The 22,949-nt window shown below is 39.3% G+C and overlaps 1 protein-coding gene across 1 annotated transcript in view; it reads left to right on the forward strand.

Moving 5' to 3' along the window:
- The window catches only part of LOC124788364 (shootin-1-like), a 291,408-nt gene that overhangs the window by 242,457 nt on the left and 26,002 nt on the right, over positions 1–22,949 (forward strand). Inside the window, exons 4-9 of the mRNA XM_047255628.1 lie at positions 7,642–7,755; positions 11,448–11,542; positions 12,210–12,375; positions 18,613–18,878; positions 20,693–20,854; positions 21,996–22,134. Coding sequence (XP_047111584.1) covers positions 7,642–7,755; positions 11,448–11,542; positions 12,210–12,375; positions 18,613–18,878; positions 20,693–20,854; positions 21,996–22,134 — 942 coding nt within the window. The remainder of the gene's footprint in view (positions 1–7,641; positions 7,756–11,447; positions 11,543–12,209; positions 12,376–18,612; positions 18,879–20,692; positions 20,855–21,995; positions 22,135–22,949) is intronic.

Genomic DNA, 22,949 nt, shown 5'->3' on the forward strand with positions numbered 1-22,949 from the left:
TATTAAAAATAATTTATAACTTTTTTAATACTTAACCAGTTTTCATGAAACAAGAAAAAATTTGTTCCTTATTATGGTAAAATTGTTATGCATTGCTAAAATTCAGCGTAAGCGCCACCTACAGGGTGTTACAAAAAGGTACGGCCAAACTTTCAGGAAACACTCCTCACACGCAAATAAAGAAAAGATGTTATGTGGACATATGTCCGGAAACGCTTAATTTCCATGTTAGAGCTCATTTTAGTTTCGTCAGTATGTACTGTACTTCCTCATTCCAACATGATCAAATTGTAAACTTTCACAATCAACATGTGTGGGCTGACGAGAATCCGCACGCACGCAATTGTGCAATCACGTCATCAACACAGATTTTCTGTGAACGTTTGGGCAGGCATTGCTGGTGATGTCTTGATAGGGCCCCATGTTCTTCCACCCACGCTCAATGGAGCACGTTATCATGATTTCATACGAGATACTCTACCTGTGCTGCTAGAACATGTGTCTTTACAAGTACGACTCAACATGTGGTTCATGCACGATGGAGCTCCTGCACATTTCAGTCGAAGTGTTCGTACGCTTCTCAACAACAGATTCGGTGACCGATGGATTGGTAGAGGCGGACCAATTCCATGGCCTCCACGCTCTCCTGACCTCAACCCTCTTGACTTTCATTTATGGGGGCATTTGAAAGCTCTTGTCTACGCAACCTCGGTATCAAATGTAGAGACTCTTCGTCCTCATATTGTGGACGGCTGTGACACAATTCGCCATTCTCCAGGGCTGCATCAGCGCATCAGGGATTCCATGCGACGGAGGGTGGATGCATGTATCCTCGCTAACGGAGGACATTTTGAACATTTCCTGTAACAAAGTGTTTGAAGTCACGCTGGTACGTTCTGTTGCTGTGTGTTTCCATCCCATGATTAATGTGATTTGAAGAGAAGTAATAAAATGAGCTCTAACATGGAAAGTAAGCGTCTCCGGACACATGTCCACGTAACATATTTTCTTTCTTTGTGTGTGAGGAATGTTTCCTGAAAGTTTGGCCGTACCTTTTTGTAACACCCTGTATATCTACCAGTTTCCGTAAATTAATGTGGATGTTTGCAACAGACTTCTGCAGATAATCCAGCGGTAGGTTACCAAGAATTTGGCAGATTTGCTCCTCCAGTTTGTGGTATCACTTTTCGAAACCACCCCACAGGCGTCATAACAACGAAATTTCAAGTTTCCGTCTGACGCCGACAGCGGTCAGGCAGGATATGCGAAGCGAGGCGGGACCCCATCTTGCATAAAGATTACGTCATTGTAATTGTCTCGCGTGGATACAATAGCGTGTAAACACTCGTAATTTTCAAGCCTATGTTCTGCATTATTGTGTCCCGAATGAGTAATGGACCCATACCTTTCATGGATGTCAAGCCGCACCGCACTCCGACCTTTGGACGATGTCGGTTCTGTTCAGACAACCAATCTCGTATCCTCTGTTGCCCAATAATAACATTTGTGGCGGTTAACAAATCGTCCAACATGAAACACGGCTTCGTTTGACCGCAGGATATTACCGAAAATTACGTGCCTACCAACTTTCGTTTATGCTGTACAACTTCGTCTTGGTGCTGAGATTTTTTCCATCAGTGTATATGTTACTCTGTGAAGGAAAACTCAATATATTAGTTAGAATATCTGCTAATGTAACTCACAGGACAATGGTAACTTAAATAAATTATCAAAAACCATGGTGTACGCTGATATAGACTAGAACGTGGGATGATCTATTCTTTGGCAGTAACTATAAACCATATTCACTGATTTGCTACGAATTTAGTTATCCAGAACACTTGTACCGATAACTTACGAAAATATTGTTTCGGAACGTTTGCAAAATCTAAAAAAAAAAACCTGTTTTCACATAATTATACCTTGAAATTAGAGAATTTGTTGTGAACAAGGATAGGCCTAGTTTTCTCAAAAATTTTGAAAGAGCACAATGAGTAGAAGACGCTCAGTGTTAGGATATGCAGCATACTGAAATTTTGTTCTATGTCTTTCCATAATGAAGACGTTTCAGCGTTTTCAAAAAGATGTACCATGTTTCAGAGTTGCCATCTATTTTCGACCACTGTAACATTCATTGTGATTGCTTCTACATAAAGGAGATTACTTAGAAGTCTGCTCTTTCTTTTCTTCTTTTTTCAAAGCAAAATGGCGATAATGGTCTGTTTCTGTTAAGTACACTACTGGCCATTAAAATTGCTACACCAAGAAGAAATGCAGATGATAAACGGGTATTCATTGGACAAATATATTACACTAGAACTGACACGTGATTACATTTTCGCGCAATTTGGGTGCATAGATCCTGAGAAATCAATACCCAGAACAACCACCTCTGGCCGTAATAACGGCCTTGATACCCCTGGTCATTGAGTCAAACTGAGCTTGGATGGCGTGTACAGGTACAGCTGCCCATACAGCTTCAACACGATACCACAGTTCATCAAGAGTAGTGACTGGCGTATTGTGACGAGCCAGTTGCTCGCCCACCATTGACCAGACGTTTTCAATTTGTGAGAGATCTGGAGAATGTGCTGGCCAGGGCAGCAGTCGAACATTTTCTGTATCCAGAAAGTTCCGTACAGGACCTGCAACATGCGGTCGTGCATTATCCTGCTGAAATGTAGGGTTTCGCAGGGATCGAATGAAGGGCAGAGCTACGGATCGTAACACATCTGAAATATAACGTCCACTCTTCAAAGTGCCGTCAATGCGAACAAGAGGTGACCGAGACGTATAACCAATTGCACCCTATATCATCACGCTGGGTGATACGCCAGTATGGCGTTGACGAATACACGCATCCAATGTGGGTTCACCGCGATGTCGCCAAACACGGATGCGACCATCATGATGGCTGTAAACAGAACCTGGATTCATCCGAAAAAATGACTTTTGCCATTCGTGCACCCAGGTTCATCGTTGAGTACACCATCACACGCGCTCCTGTCTGTGATGCAGTGTCAAGGGTAACCGCAGCCATGGTCTCCGAGCTGATAGTCCATGCTGCTGCAAACGTCGTCGAACTGTTCGTGCAGATGGTTGTTGTCATGCAAACGTCCCCATCTGTTGACTCAGGGATCGAGACGTGACTGCACGATCCGTTACAGCCGTGCGGATAAGATGCCTGTCATCTCGACTGTTAGTGATAAGAGGCCATTGGGATCCAGCACGGCGTTCCGTATTACCCTCCTGAAACCACCGATTCCATATTCTGCTAACAGTCATTTGATCTCAACCAACGCGAGCAGCAATGTCGTGACACGATAAACCGCAATCGCGATAGGCTACAATCCGACCTTTATCAAAGTCGGAAACGTGATGGCACGCATATCTCCTCCTTACACGAGGCATCACAACAACGTTTCACCAGGCAAGGTCGGTCAATTGCTGTTTGTGTATGAGAAATCGGTTGGAAATTTTCGTCATGTCAGCACGTTGTAGGTGTCGCCACCGGCGCCAACCTTGTGTGAATGCTCTGAAAAGCTAATCATTTGCATATCACAGCATCTTCTACTTGTCGGTTAAATTTCCCGTCTGTAGCACGTCACCTTCGTGGTGTAGCAATTTTAATGGGCAGTGGTGTACACACCGTTAAGTATGTCACAACGTCGGTCACATATTCGAGCGAGAAGCATGACTTTTAAACCGTAGGAGCCTACTGCGGAACTCCTTCAGATATTGGTTGTTAATCAAGAGAGACTATTTTTCATCTACTGATTAATTAACTAATTCGTTGGTTATCTGCACTGTAAATTTTCACAGTTTATCCATGTACACAGAAGAGTGGAATTCGGTAACGGCCAAGAAATTTAGTGTAGCTTTTCGTTCGTTTTTTTATTCCCTGTGGGTTTAGCATGTTACTGTAAAGACAATAGGAAGACCATTAAAAGGTTTCCTTGTTATTTCCCAGTGGGCTTCGCATTATAAATGTCTAAAGCGATAAAAGGTACGCTATTGAATGACGCAAAGAGTCGCCATATAGACGTACTGTGACATCGTTTAATATCAGTGAGCTCTACTGGAATCAGTGATAACTGACCCAAAACGGTTTTATATAAACCAAAAGCGTTTCGGTTTTTTTTTTCTTGTTGTTCTCTGCTATAAACTTCGTTTGCAGAACACCCTGATTTTCCAGTAGGCGATACACAGCTCACCATTGATTATGTAAGTATGAATTTAAAGAACTGTTTACTTCAAAATAGCCCTGTGGTACACACTTGCCTGGTGACTAAAATATTTTAAGCAGCCCTCTTAATGTGTATTATTTACGGTCGTAAAAACTAGCATACCGGTAACGTAAGCTTTGAAAAGAAATGGAAATCTATTTTACGATTTAAAAAATGAGAAAAAAGAAATAAAACGTCGGCCTCTTCTCATTAACAGAAGGCGGACTGATATGCAGTTGAAAGGAACAAAATATGCATTCATCTGTGTAGTAAAAATATCAGAAATATGCACTAAAATTTTCGAAATATGCTCCCGAATTTGAGAAATGTGCTCTAAAACGCATTAACGAGCATTAAAAGGAACAAACCAATAAAAAAATAACTATTTAAAGACTTAGCAATTTCTGACATCAGTGCTACTAATTTCTCTTTGCTAATAATTGTTAATCGGATATATTACAATACAATACCGTACTAAAAAAAAATTTCCCAAATTCTCTGGAGTAAATACATTTTCTGTGCCAAGAAATAATTTTCACGTCACATTACGTAGAGATCAAACTCGAAATTCACCAATGCTAAACAGTTCAAATTCCATCTGGTTTATCGCGCTGTCACGAAGCCGACATCGCGAATAAAACGTAATTCCACATTCGAGACTCCAACTTACTTACTTTAACAGAAATTGAGTCTCATAACATTACCACATCGCCACTCCCTCGCAAAGGAATCCTGTGTTCCAAAGTAGAAGCTAAAAGTAAATTCTGATTGACCTTGCGTAGAATCATGCAGAATGCATGGTGTCCTGCGGTACAGTTGGTACCAGCCATATTTCGAAAAATTAGCTGCTGATTGAACTTTTTCGCTTTTTCTTAACAAGCGACGGAGTCTGGTTGTGCCGCCTAATCTGGAATCGCTTTTTGCAAACTGTCTGCAATTCAGGTTGAAGCGTTTATCAGTGTAACCCGAACACATTGCGTACCGGCATTTCACAGACAAATGCAGATGTTATTGTTAAATTCCGGTTCAATCTTATACTTGCGCATTTGTAATCGGCTTGCCAGCGTGCAGCTACTCCGTACGTAGGTAACGAGCAGTATCTACTCAAATCTACTGAGAAAATTCCTTTTAGTCGTCTTTTCCTTTGCATGACGTCACAAATCTTAAATAAATAAAATTAAAGCATCGACTGCTAGCGTTGCGTGCTATCGTGACATGGGTAGTGAATGCATTCCAGATGATCACAACATTGTTAGTTATGTGTCAAATATAGGCTAATAGTCGCATTCATTGTTCAGTTCAACATACGAATAGTCCTTTTGAAAAGTAACACATAGTGTTGTAGATTTTGTAATTCTTACAGCTAGATGTATGAAAGATGCATGCGTTATGCTGTTTTACCCACAAACATGTCAGCTTGAGCGAACAGCCACACTCCACTCGATATCCACACCCCACTCGGAAACACGTATAATGCAGGATTGATTTCAAAGTAATTTTGACGTTACACCAACACATGTCGTGCATTCAGGCCTGGTTCGAAATTTTTCCACACAAGAGACATATCCTTTGATCATCAGTAAGGTCTACTGTTTATTTTCTTTCCAGTTTTGACGAACTCTAAGATAACCAGTCACACTGTGACTGGCCCACAAAATCGTCCTATCTGATTTGCATAAAAAATGCTTTGGACTATCTGGAACAGGCAATGAAACATAACAATCAACACCCTCACAATTTACTAGCTGTGTGAGATCTAAACGTCAGTGAGTGGGTTCAGCTGCATGTAGCATTCCTGAAGGAATGACTGGATACATATTCAAAGAAAGTAGCATTTAGCAGTATCCCAGAAGTTTGTTTTACTGTACAAAACGTAGAAATCATAATCAAAATTGCAAAATGTAAGTTTAGCAAAAAACCGTTAAGCTATTCAGAATTATGTACAAAATAGAGAGATCGCATTAAAAATAAAACAGTTATAACAAATCTCAAGATAGTTCATCTCATCCAGCCAGTAACATCCAACATAAATAAAGCACTGAGGTGTCCTTTTTTTACTCAGCAGAGTATGAGGTGCAGCTTTTCTGATTAGGAGATCATTTCCATCTTGTTCCAAACTTTGTCATATGGCTGACAGTGAGCCCTTTCTTGTCGTAAGCAAGAAATTTATGGATGGTACCTGTGTACATTTCTCTATTTAATTAACAGTCCCAAAGTTGCCCTCATTTAATTTTTTTGTTGATAAACACAATGATATATCAATGAATTACTCTGCTTCAGTTCAATTATCATCTATATCTATACTCTGCAACCACTGTGATGTGCATGGCAGAGGGTACGTCTCATTGTATAAGTTTTTTGGGTTTCTTCCCATTCCATTTATGTATGGAGCAGGGGAAGAATGATTGTCTGAATGAATTTGTGCATGCTGTGATTATTCTCATCTTCTCCACATGACCCTTGTGTGAGTGATAATAGGGGGTTGTCTATGGAGGGACGGGGTTCTAGTGCATACTGTCAGTTTTTGGATGTCCCTAATTCTTCTTTGGCTTCTTTCCTTGACTCATCAAAAAAAATCTCTGCCTAGCAGCCACACTTTTTTTGCTTATCGTATGAAATCCTATATCTTTTTTCTCTTGCAGAAGTTGTAGAAATCTCCTACAGCAGCATGCTCATACCTCTGAAATGTAGAGCCTGGTAGCCAAGCAATAAAGCATATGTCTGGAATTTCAGTCTATCATTAACCTAGCCTTCGGCTCTCAGTGCTGTGAAGATTTGCTAGGAATGACATGTATAGATTCCAGGTGAAACTGTAGGCCCACTTTCTCTGGCAGTATTTGCTGGGTAGGTTAGGGACATGCAAGTGTGCAAGTGACCAAAGTGGTACTGGTATGCAATTGACTTGCAGTGGCCATTCAGCCAAATAGAACTGTTATTACCATCACTGAAATCTTGAATAATGAAGTTTTTTCTCACATTATGTGTGCTTATTTCAGTTAACATGTCTTCTAAAAAAGTAAATGTATCTTTAAGAATTCAAGATATTCTAGGACCAAAGTTACCTTTTTTAACTTCGTAGTTACAGTTCTTCTTTCACTTATTTGGCAATTATTAAAGAAACTTTTGGTATCATTATTTAAGTGCTATTCAGTAAAATATTTCCCTGAAACCATGAGTTTTCTGACAGCAGAACTCACAGCCATGAACAGAAATTTATGGATAAATTAAGTCATGTATTAAGGCCCCAGTAAATATTTCTTCAGTATGTTTGTCTTCTATAAAGCGGGTTGCTGATGGGCACCCAGCAAAAAATAAATACAAATAGCAGTTCCATTGAAAATTACATTCTGCCTATATTGTATGAGTTCTTCTATGTGGAGAGTTCCTAATATTTTTCTGTATGCTATTGTTTTAGGTGCACGGGAGTATGCTGCTCTTGAGAAGAAGTACCAGCAGTTACAGAACACAGTGGATAGCCTTCAAAAACAACTGGCAGAGAAGGACGAAAAATACTCCAAACTAGCAAAAGGTCTGTTATCTGCTGTTTATTTTGTTGTTTAAAAGCTGAACAGCATCCCAGTTTGTTTATTTCTTTATCAACAAGTGTTGTTTATTTCAGAAACTATTGTGACTTTTACATATAGTATATGATAATTTTATAAAATTGCAAAACCATTCACATCAAATCATTTCCTTTGGGACATGTGGAGAATCCCACAGCCCAAGTCCAGTTTCTAATACAGTCTGCAAGTCTTGTTTCCAGTATGACCTTTGTTGATGGAACTGGTATTGGGACCAAGTGAGGCGATGCAGTGTTTAGCACACTGTACTTGCTTTCGGGAGGACGATGTTCCAATCCCTGTCTGGCCATCCAGATGTAAGTTTTCTGTGATTTCCCTAAATTGCTCCAGGCAAAAGCCAGGATGCTTCCTCCTTCCTCTGAAAAGGGCGCACCCTATTTCCTTCCCCCCCTTCCATAATCCGAGCTTCTACTCTGTCTCTAATGACCTCACTTGTTGACCGGATATTAAACTCTAATCTCCTCCTCCTTCTTCTCCTCCTCCTATTATGGGATATAAATGGAAACAAAAGCTGAAGAAATGTGGAGTAAAGATTATTTGAAGAAGATAGGTAGAGACCAAAAGTGGGGCTGCTTAATGTAAATAGAGAAGGAACAGGCAGAAATTTATGGCTAAAAATGAGAATCTGCATTGCACCTGCTGCTTATGGGGATCAATAACAATGGATTCTTACTTAATCTTTACTGATCCAAATACATTGGCAATAAATGTTTCAGTTGAAATGGCTTTATTGGAATTGGACATTTGATAATCAGTAATGTCTTCACTGAAGAAACAATACTGTGTAACTGTCTCTGTGTCAATTTACATGCAAATGCAAATTGTGCACAACCATACTTGTTACATATCCGTCCTTGCTGGAAAGCAGTGCTTGAGTCAAGGCTTCATTAGATGGAAATGAACAGCATTTCACAACACGATATTTTCACTGGGAAAGAAACTGTTGCTCACATAAAAATAGCACATGAAAGTGGAGATTTGTGTTTTTCAGAGTGCTTGAGAGCTGTAAGTCAGTGCACCAGTCATCAATTTTCTGCAGGTTATCTTTCATTTTGCTACAGTCTCACGGAGAGCCCTGTTAATGGCATATCATTCTTTTGCAGTTATGCGGAATTTACATCTTTTTTATCTTGTGTGACTTGTGTGTGCTCTTTCAGCTTCACTTTCATTGTATAGAATTGAAAATTCATAATTGCTGCAGTAACGGCAGGTGTGCTGACTCAAATATGCCAACTGATCAAAATTTGGAAACTCAGAAAAGTTGAAACTTTCTGGCAGATTAAAACTGTGTGCCCGACCGAGACTCGAACTCGGGACCTTTGCCTTTCGTGGGCAAGTGCTCTACCAACTGAGCTACCAAAGCCCGACTCACGCCCGGTACTCACAGCTTTACTTCTGCCTGTACCTCGTCTCCTACCTTCGAAACTTTACAGAAGCTCTCCTGCGAACCTTGCAGAACTAGCACTCCTGAAAGAAAGGATATTGCGGAGACAAGGCTTAGCCACACCATATCCTTTGTCACACGCCATTATTATTACACTCCTGGAAATGGAAAAAAGAACACATTGACACCGGTGTGTCAGACCCACCATACTTGCTCCGGACACTGCGAGAGGGCTGTACAAACAATGATCACATGCACGGCACAGCGGACACACCAGGAACCGCGGTGTTGGCCGTCGAATGGCGCTAGCTGCGCAGCATTTGTGCACCGCCGCCGTCAGTGTCAGCCAGTTTGCCGTGGTATACGGAGCTCCATCGCAGTCTTTAACACTGGTAGCATGCCGCGACAGCGTGGACGTGAACCGTATGTGCAGTTGACGGACTTTGAGCGAGGGCGTATAGTGGGCATGAGGGAGGCCGGGTGGACGTACCGCCGAATTGCTCAACACGTGGGGCGTGAGGTCTCCACAGTACATCGATGTTGTCGCCAGTGGTCGGCGGAAGGTGCACGTGCCCGTCGACCTGGGACCGGACCGCAGCGACGCACGGATGCACGCCAAGACCGTAGGATCCTACGCAGTGCCGTAGGGGACCGCACCGCCACTTCCCAGCAAATTAGGGACACTGTTGCTCCTGGGGTATCGGCGAGGACCATTCGCAACCGTCTCCATGAAGCTGGGCTACGGTCCCGCACACCGTTAGGCCGTCTTCCGCTCACGCCCCAACATCGTGCAGCCCGCCTCCAGTGGTGTCGCGACAGGCGTGAATGGAGGGACGAATGGAGACGTGTCGTCTTCAGCGATGAGAGTCGCTTCTGCCTTGGTGCCAATGATGGTCGTATGCGTGTTTGGCGCCGTGCAGGTGAGCGCCACAATCAGGACTGCATACGACCGAGGCACACAGGGCCAACACCCGGCATCATGGTGTGGGGAGCGATCTCCTACACTGGCCGTACACCACTGGTGATCGTCGAGGGGACACTGAATAGTGCACGGTACATCCAAACCGCCATCGAACCCATCGTTCTACCATTCCTAGACCGGCAAGGGAACTTGCTGTTCCAACAGGACAATGCACGTCCGCATGTATCCCTTGCCACCCAACGTGCTCTAGAAGGTGTAAGTCAACTACCCTGGCCAGCAAGATCTCCGGATCTGTCCCCCATTGAGCATGTTTGGGACTGGATGAAGCGTCGTCTCACGCGGTCTGCACGTCCAGCACGAACGCTGGTCCAACTGAGGCGCCAGGTGGAAATGGCATGGCAAGCCGTTCCACAGGACTACATCCAGCATCTCTACGATCGTCTCCATGGGAGAATAGCAGCCTGCATTGCTGCGAAAGGTGGATATACACTGTACTAGTGCCGACATTGTGCATGCTCTGTTGCCTGTGTCTATGTGCCTGTGGTTCTGTCAGTGTGATCATGTGATGTATCTGACCCCAGGAATGTGTCAATAAAGTTTCCCCTTCCTGGGACAATGAATTCACGGTGTTCTTATTTCAATTTCCAGGAGTGTATTATCTGGTGATCAGGTTATAAATCCATTACTGCAGATTGTGTACACTGCTACATGGTGGCTGTGCCATGAGGCACATGGGAACATACATCAAGATAGTTTGGCATATCAGTCACCTCGAAATGTGTGTTACAGTAATGGAAATTCCTGAATGGAGCAACACATAAAGTAAGGGAATGGCAACCACTCTCCTATAATGATTTAGTGCCTGGAGCACAGTAACAAATAACAAAAAACAGCATTCACACCATATTTCAAGCGCAAACTCTTTTTCCAGCAGTATCACACACATTCACACACACAACCAGACAGACACCCGAATGCTCTGTCCCATGAACACAGCAAGACTGTGACTTGCCGTGGAAAAGGGAGTGTGCATTTGGATGTCTGTGTGGTTGTGTGCATGAATGTGTGCACTATTGTTGGAAAAAGAACTAGTGTTCAAAATCTAGTGTCAGTGCTGTTTTCTCTTGTGTGTTACTCTGCTCAAAGCATTGATCTGGTATAGGAATAAATGTGTTTCATTGTTTGTAAGAAGTAATCAGTAATTGTTTTAATGTCTTTTTAATTGCCTTCTGTATATTTCTCATATGCTCATATTGAAGCCTCACTTAAAAATAATTTCTGTAATACATTTTTATATGCCATAAATCAATGTATTTTATTTGTTTCTGTTACAGTGTCAGAGCAAGTGTTCAATGAATATGAAAAACTGAAGAGTAAATATGATGTAGAAACAGGAGCAATGCAGGATGCAATGAAAACAGCTTCACAGGTTAGACTTTTGGTTCATTGGAAAATACGTGTTGAGAGAGATACTAGAAAATATTTGGACTTGGAAATTATGTAATGTATCAGACTGTGATTAATACTAACATCCAATTATTAATTGTTGTCCTCTGTGTCATAACATCACTAATCCACAATTATATTCTCAACAGTAGTGACAAGGAAGTCTTTGAGTTTGAAATAACAAGCTATTGAGAGAAATACGTTGTAGTCAGTTCATTTTTTTTTCCACTGCTCTAACTATAGTAAGTTAATGTGTGATTTTATGGGTGGCTAGTTGTAATAGTTCGAGGCAAGAATTATTTTTTGTTTCTATGCTATGCACATGAGGTAAATTTCACAATTCCCTCTCAAAGTCAGAATAGTCTTTATGATGGGCCATTGTGATCACAGATAATCTCCATTTCATTGTGTATTTTCCACAACTGTAAAGTTCTGAAAAATAAACTTCATGCTGGGAACATCAACCATCTCTTTATGTATCTTCCTGATAATTATTAATACCTATGAAATCAGCAAATGAGATAATGTTCAAGAATGACCTCAGCCTGTATTACTACTGTAATTTTAATGCAGCTTGAAGCTGAGCAGTAGCCAAATCAATGTGGTACGAAAACTCCAAGCATTCTCATTGTCTTGATATGTTGTTGCAGTGGTACAAGCAGAACCGAGAGCTGAAGCGCAGGAGTGCAGTCCTCATACAAAAGTTTCTGCAGGTGTCTGCAGATGGAGGAATTGACCTGGTTGATGCACAGGATGACTTCAGTGTAGCTGAGCGAGATGAAGATGATTTAGCTCAACTCAGAGAAGCTGTTAAAGGTAATATTGTTATCATTAGCTGACTTTTGAATAAGCTACATGAAAACATTGAAAGTGTTGTTTAGATTCTTACTACCAAGTTAACTACAGGGTTGAAGATGTTGAGAATGATAGCACTGTTGCAACTAACCAAATGAAGACAAAAAAAAAAATGGTTGAAGGTGGTTAGTCTCTCCAGCATGCACCATATGAGTACTCTGATTACTGAGTACTTAAAGTGAAACATATTTAAAAGTTAGTCAGAAACCCTTGTTCAGTTTTTGAGACAGAAAGAAGTAAAGACCAACTGATACAGATGTCATTCTGTATTTGTTTACAATCTAGTTGCGTATATGTATTAATTTTACAAGTATTGCATTCCATCCATTAGATCATTCTCTTTGTTACATTTCCAGTTATGTTTTCTCTAGTGATTGGGACTTACATGCAGTTGACTTTTACTATTTAATGTAAGTGAAAAGGTAGTGACTTTTTGTGGAAATGCCTTTCCTGCTAATTTTACAGTGGTAAATGTAGCTAGAGTAAGGATAAATAACATGTACCAATTTAATGATAGTTGATTATTAATGCAGTTTGTAGCAGCTGATTTGCTTTATGTATATCTTGGATTTATCCACATCCTTGAAGGTCCTCCTTCATTGTGGTATTTGTAATAGACAATCATTTAATGATTAACTGAATCCAATAACACTGTAACAGCTCTCATCTAAGCCTTGAAGTGACAATATGATGAGGACTACTTGTTGTTATTGTTGTTGTTGTTGTGGTCTTCAGTCCTGAGACTGGTTTGATGCAGCTCTCCATGCTAATCTATCCTGTGCAAGCTTCTTCATCTCCCAGTACCTACTGCAACCTACATCCTTCTGAATCTGCTTAGTGTATTCATCTCTTGGTCTCCCTCTACGATTTTTACCCTCCACACTGCCCTCCAGTGCTAAATTTGTGATCCCTTGATGCCTCAGAACATGCCCTACCACCCAGTCCCTTCTTCTTGTCAAGTTGTGCCACAAACTCCTCTTCTTCCCAATTCTATTCAATACTTCCTCATTAGTTATGTGATCTACCCATCTAATCTTCAGCATTCTTTTGTAGCACCACATTTCGAAAGCTTCTATTCTCTTCTTGTCCAAACTAGTTATCGTCCATGTTTCACTTCCATACATGGCTACACTCCATACAAATACTTTCAGAAACGACTTCCTGACATTTAAATCTATACTCGATGTTAACAAATGTCTCTTCTTCAGAAACGCTTTCCTTGCCATTGCCAGTCTAGATTTTATATCCTCTCTACTTCAACCATCATCAGTTATTTTGCTCCCCAAATAGCAAAACTCCTTTACTACTTTAAGTGTCTCATTTCCTAATCTAATTCCCTCAGCATCACCCGACTTAATTCGATTACATTCCATTATCCTCATTTTGCTTTTGTTGATGTTCATCTTATATCCTCCTTTCAAGACACTGTCCATTCCATTCAACAACTCTTCCAAGTCCTTTGCTGTCGCTGACAGATTTACAATGTCATCGGCGAACCTCAAAGTTTTTATTTCTTCTCCCTGGATTTTAATACCTACTCCAAATTTTTCTTTTGTTTCCTTTACTGCTTGCTCAATATACAGATTGAATAACATCGGGGACAGGCTACAACCCTGTCTGACTCCCTTCCCAACCACTGCTTCCCTTTCATGCCCTTCGACTCTTATAACTGCCATCTGGTTTCTGTACAAATTGTAAATAGCCTTTCGCTCCCTGTATTTTACCCCTGCCACCTTTAGAATTTGAAAGAGTATTCCAGTCAACAGTGTCGAAAGCTTTCTCTAAGTCTACAAATGCTAGAAACGTAGGTTTGCCTTTCCTTAATCTCAGTATTGCCTCATGTGTTCCAACATTTCTACGGAATCCAAACTGATCTTCCCCTAGGTTAGCTTCTACCAGTTTTTCCATTCGTCTGTAAAGAATTCGCGTTAGTATTTTGCAGCCGTGACTTATTAAACTGATAGTTCGGTAATTTTCACATCTGTCAACACCTGCTTTCTTTGGGATTGGAATTATTATTTTCTTCTTGAAGTCTGAGGGTATTTCACCTGTCTTGTACATCTTGCTCACCAGATGGTAGAGTTTTGTCATTTTTCGTGGGGGGAGGGAGGACTACTTACAAATACATTATTGTAATTAATTTGAAACTACTGTAGCATATTTGAAACTGGTGGTTTTGCCAGCCATTGAATGAACCAAGAGCTAGGAAGTTAATGTAAGGGAAACATAATATTTGTGTGTGTGTGTGTGTGTGTGTGTGTGTGTGTGTGTGTGTGTGTGTGTAGGGCATGGGGCAACAAGCATAAAAGAAGACATGTATGATTTGCACGTCTTGCTAATTGTACGTTAAAAACTTAAATGTTGGTTGTAATTTTCACAAAATTTATACTAGTGAACACAACTCATCTGTTGAACTGAGTTATAACAGAAAAACAATAATAGTTTGAAGAATTATGAGTAATTATGCAAAAAGAGAACGACTCATTTGTAAGGTTCATCAGGTGCTGCTACAACTGACAAATACAAGAGACCAAGATGGATGTCTTCTGTTGCTAAACATATGTTATCAGATGAAACTTTACAAAATGACAAAAAAATTTTTGAGGTCTATTCTATCCTGAAGAGGAATCTAGTGGCTCTAGTGGTACTTGAACCTCACTGTACAAAATTTCTGGAAAACGATCCAACACAGACCTTTTACTTCCATTTGTTTGGGATCATCTATATAGTGCACCATCCGTAAAAGTAATAAGGGTGTATAATAACCAAAATATGATTGTGGGCAAATAACCATAAGGCATGTTTCAAACAATGCCAAGTTTTTTAAGGTACAAATATAGATGTAGAAGTAATTTTCTTTAAAGTAACTGTATTACACTCAGAGATTCATCATGATAAGCCATATGGTCAGCTCTGTGTACTGTTATGATGATTCAGTTACCATGTGAAAAAAATTATGAAGTAGTTGTCATGAGTCTGACGACAAAAACCTAAACATTGTACCAATACAGCACTGCCTTCCCTTTTTGTGTGGGAACTGTATCATAACAAAGGGTGCTTTCTTGGTTTTTTCCCCTTGGTTAGAGTCCAATTGGGGGTTTCAGCAAATCTGATCAGTTGACAAGACTCATGTAAAAAGTAAAATTACGAGAATGCTAAACCTCTTAATCACACAGGGCTTTGCAGAAGCTTTCAAAAGTTGAACCAAAGTACACATCCAGAAATGTGGTAGTGGGCAACTGGAAACACTTATGTAAATCACTAAGCAATGTTAGTGACGGCCAATGCATTTGACTGTTGTTGAGATGACTATTGTGCCATTTTATCTTCAGTCAGAAACATCTTAGAACAGACTTACAACAAGACAGTACTTATCACTACATGATCTATTAAATTTTCGAATACTCTATGGCCACTATTTAACTGAAGACCAGTTGAGGTGTATTGTTTCAGAAGAAGGTGAAACACTATATTAGACACTTCCAGGCTATGTCAGCACTTGTGCGCTTGTTTTAAATGTACAGAAAAGTGAAACTGAGCACTTCATGAAGCATAGAAAGGTAGTACTCTATGACTACAGTATCAATATATCACAGCTGGCATCAGTCAACTCATACAATTGTATGTAACAGTTTGTGGAAACTTGAAATGGAATGATCACTTATGCTCAGCTGTAGGTAAATCAGATGGCAGACTTTGGTTCACTATCAGGATACTGAGAAAATGCAGTCCGTCCTCCCACCGCAAAATATTGCTCAAGTTTGTTGGACCCATACCAAACAGGACCAACAGGAGATACAGAAGATATACAAAGAAGGAAAGCACAAATGGTTATGGGTTTGTTTGACTCACATGCAAGTTTCACAGAAATACTGAAAAACTTCAGTTGTCTGTCACTCAGAAAGAAAAGATTCCAATTAGCTTGTAAAAATCTATGTAGTTTCAAGAACCAGTTTTAAGTGAAGAATCGACAAATATATTTGAGCCCTATACGTATTGCTCCAATACAGACTGTAAAGACAAGAGTAGACTAATTCCAGGATGCACTGTAGGCATTTTAACAGTCACTCTTCCAATACTCTATATGCTAATGGAACTGGAAGAAACCCTAACATGTGATATAATGCTAAGTACACTCTGCTATGCACTTCACTATGATTTGTGGAGTATGTTTGTATGAGCATTGGTCGTAAAGATGTAATTATTACTCCAAAAAATAAAGTAATATAATTAATTGTTTGTTTGTCTGCAGGTGCATGCATGCAATTGTTGTACAAATTGAAATCCTCATCTCCATTTTATCAATGGGCTGCAAACATTTTTTTGGCTCCATTAGCAGCATATTACGGTACAGTGGCATGAGAATTTCAACTTGTACAAGGACTGCACACACATACCTGCAGACAAACAAAAAATTAATTTTTTATCTTTATTTTTCTTAGGTGATAATTAAGACTTGATTACCATACTTCTTGTGAATGTAGATGCATTAGAACTGTGGGATTCTTCAGCCTATGGTCTGGACATCAGAATTGTAATCCAGAATGAAGTATTAAACATAAAATTAGAACAGTTTCCTTCATGATTAGTTAGTACTCATTTTACCTTTTTATGAAGATAATTATTTTTCAGTTTTACATATGTTTACCTAGAAATACTGTGATTATTATTCTGTGATTTGGTTCATTGTAAATGTTACTCCATTCATTGTCTTTTTTTACTTTCCTTGTCATCTTATTGCTGATCAGCTTACTACTGTGACTTTGGCCTTTCGCTTTCATGGGTATCTCTATTTATACTGGGCATGTGCCTTTTAATAAGCTTTTGGCATAATTTGCCCTCCGTTCATCATTTAATAAGCTACTGTTTCAGGATTGGTGCAGTTGCAACTTCATTAGGATGTTAGTGAGTTGACAGTGTGTAAATTCTGGTTTGTTCTGACAAATGAAGCAAATTTTGTGAGGGTGACTAGAGAAATGTGATACCTGAAATTCGCCACAGATGAATGTGTGGTTTACAGGTTACATCAAGTTTTAGTTGCTACAGGTATAGTAAAAATGACCACATTGAGAAACTTATACAAATGTATCGTGAAATACCTTGTTTGTGAAAAGAGATACACAAATATTACACAAACAAAAATGTAAAAAATATGGTATACAAAAAGATGATTGAAACATTTCTAGATAGTATTCCAACTGTGGACAAAAGTGTTAGAAAAATTAACAACATTGCCAAATGAGGGAATACATCAAAAACATGCAAGCAGACACTGTTTCCTGGTTTGAATAAAAATTGGGCATAATATATTGTAAGTAACTTCAACATTTTTTGCAAAGAACTGTTTCTAGGTGCAGAAAGCAAGCCCAATTATGAAAATGTTTCATCACAGACCACTGATGATGCTTTGTTTCAAAGAAATGAAACACATGTAGTAACAGAAATACACATTTTCTTGTAGTTGTGAAGGTAGATTTAAAATACTTTCAGTAATTCCTCGAATAATCTCAGAAAGGTGTAGGTCTGTTGAAAGATGCATAAAAGGGGGCAAGGGTTTGAGTTGTTCAAAGCAACACTGTAGTTAGCACTGATAAAGTGTTTCTTGTACAATGTCATTATTGTAAATACTATACTTTATAAAGGCTCAAACAGCTAGCGACTGCCACAATTTTCTTTCTATCAATCTCCATACTTTCTCTTGAAGTTATAAACTGCTTTCAAAGTGTGAAAAGTACCACAACAAATAAAATGCCTTTAAAACATCACACTGTATAATCTACTTGCAGTGAGACACAGTGGCAACTCATAAAATCCATCAGCTGTGGACTCTGGCCTGTTGTGCATGCACAGCAGTCCTAGGTCCATTGATAATCACGAAAACCCACCGATTTGTACCCACACATGAAGAGACCCAACCTGTGTGCAGATCAGAGAGCTAGATCTGATGGAGAGGAACTGAGTGTTAGTGGGAAACAGCAGACCTCAGATTGATGGGCCAGATTTATCAGAGATATCCACAGTACTGGCCCGTGGTTCTGGCCTGTGCAGAAATCCGCTTGTGTATACTGTTAATAATCAAGATTTCTTTTTTAAAATGACAAATAACATTTCAGAAAATAGGATAACGCACATATGTTTAAAAATATTTCTCATTATTTTAACCATAACATAATTTTTCTGATTGCTTTGTTTATACAGAGCTGACAGGGCAAGTTGCTGACCTGCAGGCACAGCTTAAGATTGCCCGTCTGCAAGAATTTGAGGCACAAGAGGCAGCAGCGGAGCTGTCATCGCAACTTGAAGTGGAGTCTGAAAAGAGGCGTCAACTGGAAGCTGATCTTGCGGAAACAAAGCGTCTGCGGGAGTGGGCAGAAAGCCTTGCCCAAAGAGAAGCAGAGGTACTGAGGCAAGAAGCTGAGCGTGTGAAGGAGGAGGCAGAACAAGCACGTCAGCAAGCCAGTACTGTAAGTATAATGTATTTATACAAGATAAAGCTGCAAGGTTATGTTTATCAATACCTAAATTGTCTTTCCTTCTCATCCTGTCCGGTAAGTCTCCCCTGACCCAAGGTTCTGGGTGACTTTTCTGAACTGTATCCTTTTACCTAAACCTCTTTAGTCCTTTTCCTTCACCGCTCTTCCTTCCCCTTCAACTCTTGCGCCAGAAAAAGCCGTTGGCTCCGAAAGCTTATAAAAGTTAAATCCTTTTGTTTGTGTGTTCACCTGCTGCTGCTTGGTGAGTAGATTTTTTTATATATTCATTTACATTATAAAATGATTGATTGATTTTCTTCCTTTACATTACAATGTTGTCTTTTTGAAATCTGTACTTTAAATGTTATAAGTCATTTTTTTGTGCAATGAAAGATTGCATGTAAGACCTTTTCAGAAAGTGGCGAGATTTTTGCAGTCTTTCTGGCAACATTAACATTAATTTAAAACCAAAGTTGTTTGTTCTGTGCTACTAGTATGAATCAACTAATGCAGGAACATGTTTCATTGAATCACTGACTCATTCCACATCATAGTGAGAGATCGCAGTTACAATCTATGGAACATGCAAATAACTAAATTAAAATGAAAAACGATGTTATTTGTAGAATCCACAGAAATGGAAATGAGATACCATTGTGGATTGGTGTTATTTTTGAGACATATTATTGCATATAGCTTTTGAGTATGAGAGGATCGCTTTGTGTTTCCATTACTGATGTCCAAATTTTGTTTGCTGCGCCATGTTTGCATGGCCTGCAGAGGAGCAGGTACCTAGCAAGGATAAGGTACGTCTGCTCACTTGCCAATGGGAAGTATGAGACAAAAGAATTAGGTCAAGTAAAGGTATGGCATCAACTACTACAAAATGTCCTGTCTCCTTCTTGGCGGAGGCATGTTGTGAAAGATTAGTGTGGAAATATTGCAATCTGGCAGGCATTTTACGCACAGTTGGCTGTCATGATCTGACAGCCACAGCAATACTCTAGTGCAAGTTGAGTAATAAAACTGATTTTGTGACTCTAGTTCCTTTGTCTTTTGCTTTCTAACCACTGTTATAAAACTGTACATCCTTCAGACACTAGGGCCTCCTTTCAAGGAATAGTGCAAATGCTCCGTATTTACTTATGATGCTGCTGATAATGCCTTATCTGTTTATCATTGTCTGACAGCTTGCCATTAGCATGGTCAATCAGTATCATTACAAATATTCTTAGTTTAGGAACATGATAAGTGTTGGCATGTTGGCAATTCAGTTGATCTATGTACTTTTCAAATTCCTAGGACTTTACCACAAAATATTTCCAGACATACAGCAAAAATTCAATATTTCACCCAATTTCGTGTGTTGTTTCCTGTTCTGTTAACGTAATTTTGGCATCTTATGTACTTCTTGTTACCTTTCATCACTATTTCAGTGGTTGCAGTTTCAGTCTACAAACACCCTTACTTTTCTTTACCCGGCTAAAAGGCTGTTCTCCTCCTCCTATTTGTCCCTGTTGTCTATTTTTCATTAATGCTTTTCCTATCCTCATTAATCTTTTAGTCTTGTTTTGTCATCCTTCTGTTTATCATATCACTTGATTATCAAACATAATCAAACCTCCAAAGGCTGGATTATTAATCGAATTTGTCACCAACTGAGCTACAAATTTACAGTATGTGATTTAATTTTTAGTAAGCAAATATTACTCATGGATTAAAATCCTCTGTGTTGGAGGAATTTGTTTATGAGCTTACAAGCTGTCTTGATGCATTAAACACAATGAAAATGTTTTCAATTCCAGGCCCAGAAGGAGCGAAATGTTCTGGCTCATCAAAGTGCGCTGTTAATGGTTGATGTAATGGGTGAAGAGCGCATTGTGCAACTATTGGAAGAAGTTAACAAGTTAAAGAGTCAAATTGAGGATGAGCAACGATCACATGCAGCAGAACTAAAAGAATTGCAGGTATGTTTTGCTATGCTTAGTGGCTTTTTTTATTTTCATAGATGAAGTTGATTCATAATAGCAATTTAAACATTTTTACTTGATTGTGTTCTCCTGAAGGAAGTCAGTACATAAAACCAAGTTCAAAAGGAAAACAAATGTACTGTCATTCATTGCTTGACCAAAAAAAGGCATCATATTGTTAGATACCCATGTCTCATCAAAATCTGTAAATAGTTGAACAGTTTACTATAGACATAATTTTATGCCATGTCATGAAATAAAATACTGATGCTGGAAATTTGTGTCCTTACCAGATATGGTCACCCACAAAGTAGGACCCACTTGAATCGACACACATGTCCATTTTCTTCTACTGCTCAGAACATTTCAGCCTGCCATTTTCTGAGAGACTGCTTAGAAGTTTCACCATTTTTCATCCCATGTGGAGTGGAATAATACATTTACAGTTTACTGGTCATTTGTTGCCACTGACTTGCTGTGTACTGATAAATCATATCCTGCTTCATTCAGGATCAGAAAACAGTCAAACTATGACAAATAATTCCTTAGTGATGTGAACAACAGTGTTTCATCTGTATCAGGATTACTTGCAAAAAACTAGTAAATGTTCACACTAACTCAAGCTGTACACCTTCATGCGCCGTCTAATAAGCACTGCTCATGCTTGGTTTGGGCAGTTTTAGTGACATCTCTGAATAGTCAAAGGGACTGTGTCTGTGATACAATATCCACAGTCAATGTCTATCTTCAGGAGTTCTGGGAACTGGGGTCATGCAAAACTTTTTTTGATGTGTGTATTTCATAGAAGATTAGGACAATAGAAAGAAGTCAATATTTTTGTGAGAGGTGTATTAAAAACTGGTGTGGCCTTAGAAATTGTTATTGACTCAGGGAAATGCCACATTCTAAGCACTTATAAAATATAACATAGAGTGGTCTAGGAATCAGGTGTTTTTTGTGATTATATATCCAATAACATTTCAGTCTTTTGGATTTGGAGAACTTCTTTTATCACACATCTCTCTCTCTCTCTCTCTCTCTCTCTCTCTCTCTCTGTCTGTCTGTCTGTGTGTGTGTTTTGCACATGGCTCTCTTGAATATGTATAGATTTGTGATTATGGCTGTTTATGTTGATTAGGATCGCTTGGATCAGAATGATGCAGCTGCACAACTAGAGTTGCTGGAAGAACGGTTGAAGTTGTCCGAAGCAGAACTACAGTGTGTACTGCAAAGAGCTGAGCGTGCTGAGTCCTCGGCAGCTGACCTTACCTCTAAAGGTGATTACAACACTAGAATATTAATGGAGAGTTATTTTTTGAAAATTTTTTATGTGCTTTTACAGTCAAATTAACATTATTCACTTTTGTTGTTTAATATTTATAGTTGAAATATTTATTCAAACTAAATACATAATGCATGTGACTCACTGATTGGTGAATTATTTAAGTAATCCATTTACTATTTTACATTAATTATACTGCTTCAAAATACTGTATTCAAGTAAATGACTTCTGCCTTTGGTTTATTCACCAACCTATCATTTTCAAGGTATTTGTACCTCATGACCTGTACCAGGTCCTCTCATATCTTTTGTTCTAATGTCTCCCAAAAATCCATTCATCCATACACTTTCTTCTACTAGCTTTTATTTTTGTACTGATATTGAAACCTTTAAGCTCTTTTATGAGTAAATTATTTCATATCCCATTCCACAGTCTTACCCACTAATTAAACTACCCTTTTTTCTTTTGCTACCTCTACGTGCCCATTATCTGTTTTTTGGTGATTCCCCATGTTACAATTCCATAAAGATGGCCACATCGTTATAAAATTTTGGTTGAGTTTTTACTTTTGTTTTTTCATTTTAATTATGTCTAATTGTTCCAGCAAAGCTAGTGTTGTAGATATAACTAATGATTGAATATAATAGAAAGAAGCATTCCACATGGGAAAAATATATTAAAAAAAGATGATGCTGTGACTTACCAAATGGGAAAGTGATGGTAGGTAGACACAAAAAAAAACACACAAACAAACACACAAATATCAAGCTTTCGCAACTGACGGTAACTTCATCAGGAAAGAGGGAAGG

The sequence above is a fragment of the Schistocerca piceifrons genome, chromosome 3 (assembly GCF_021461385.2).
Source record: "Schistocerca piceifrons isolate TAMUIC-IGC-003096 chromosome 3, iqSchPice1.1, whole genome shotgun sequence".
NCBI lineage: Eukaryota > Metazoa > Arthropoda > Insecta > Orthoptera > Acrididae > Schistocerca > Schistocerca piceifrons.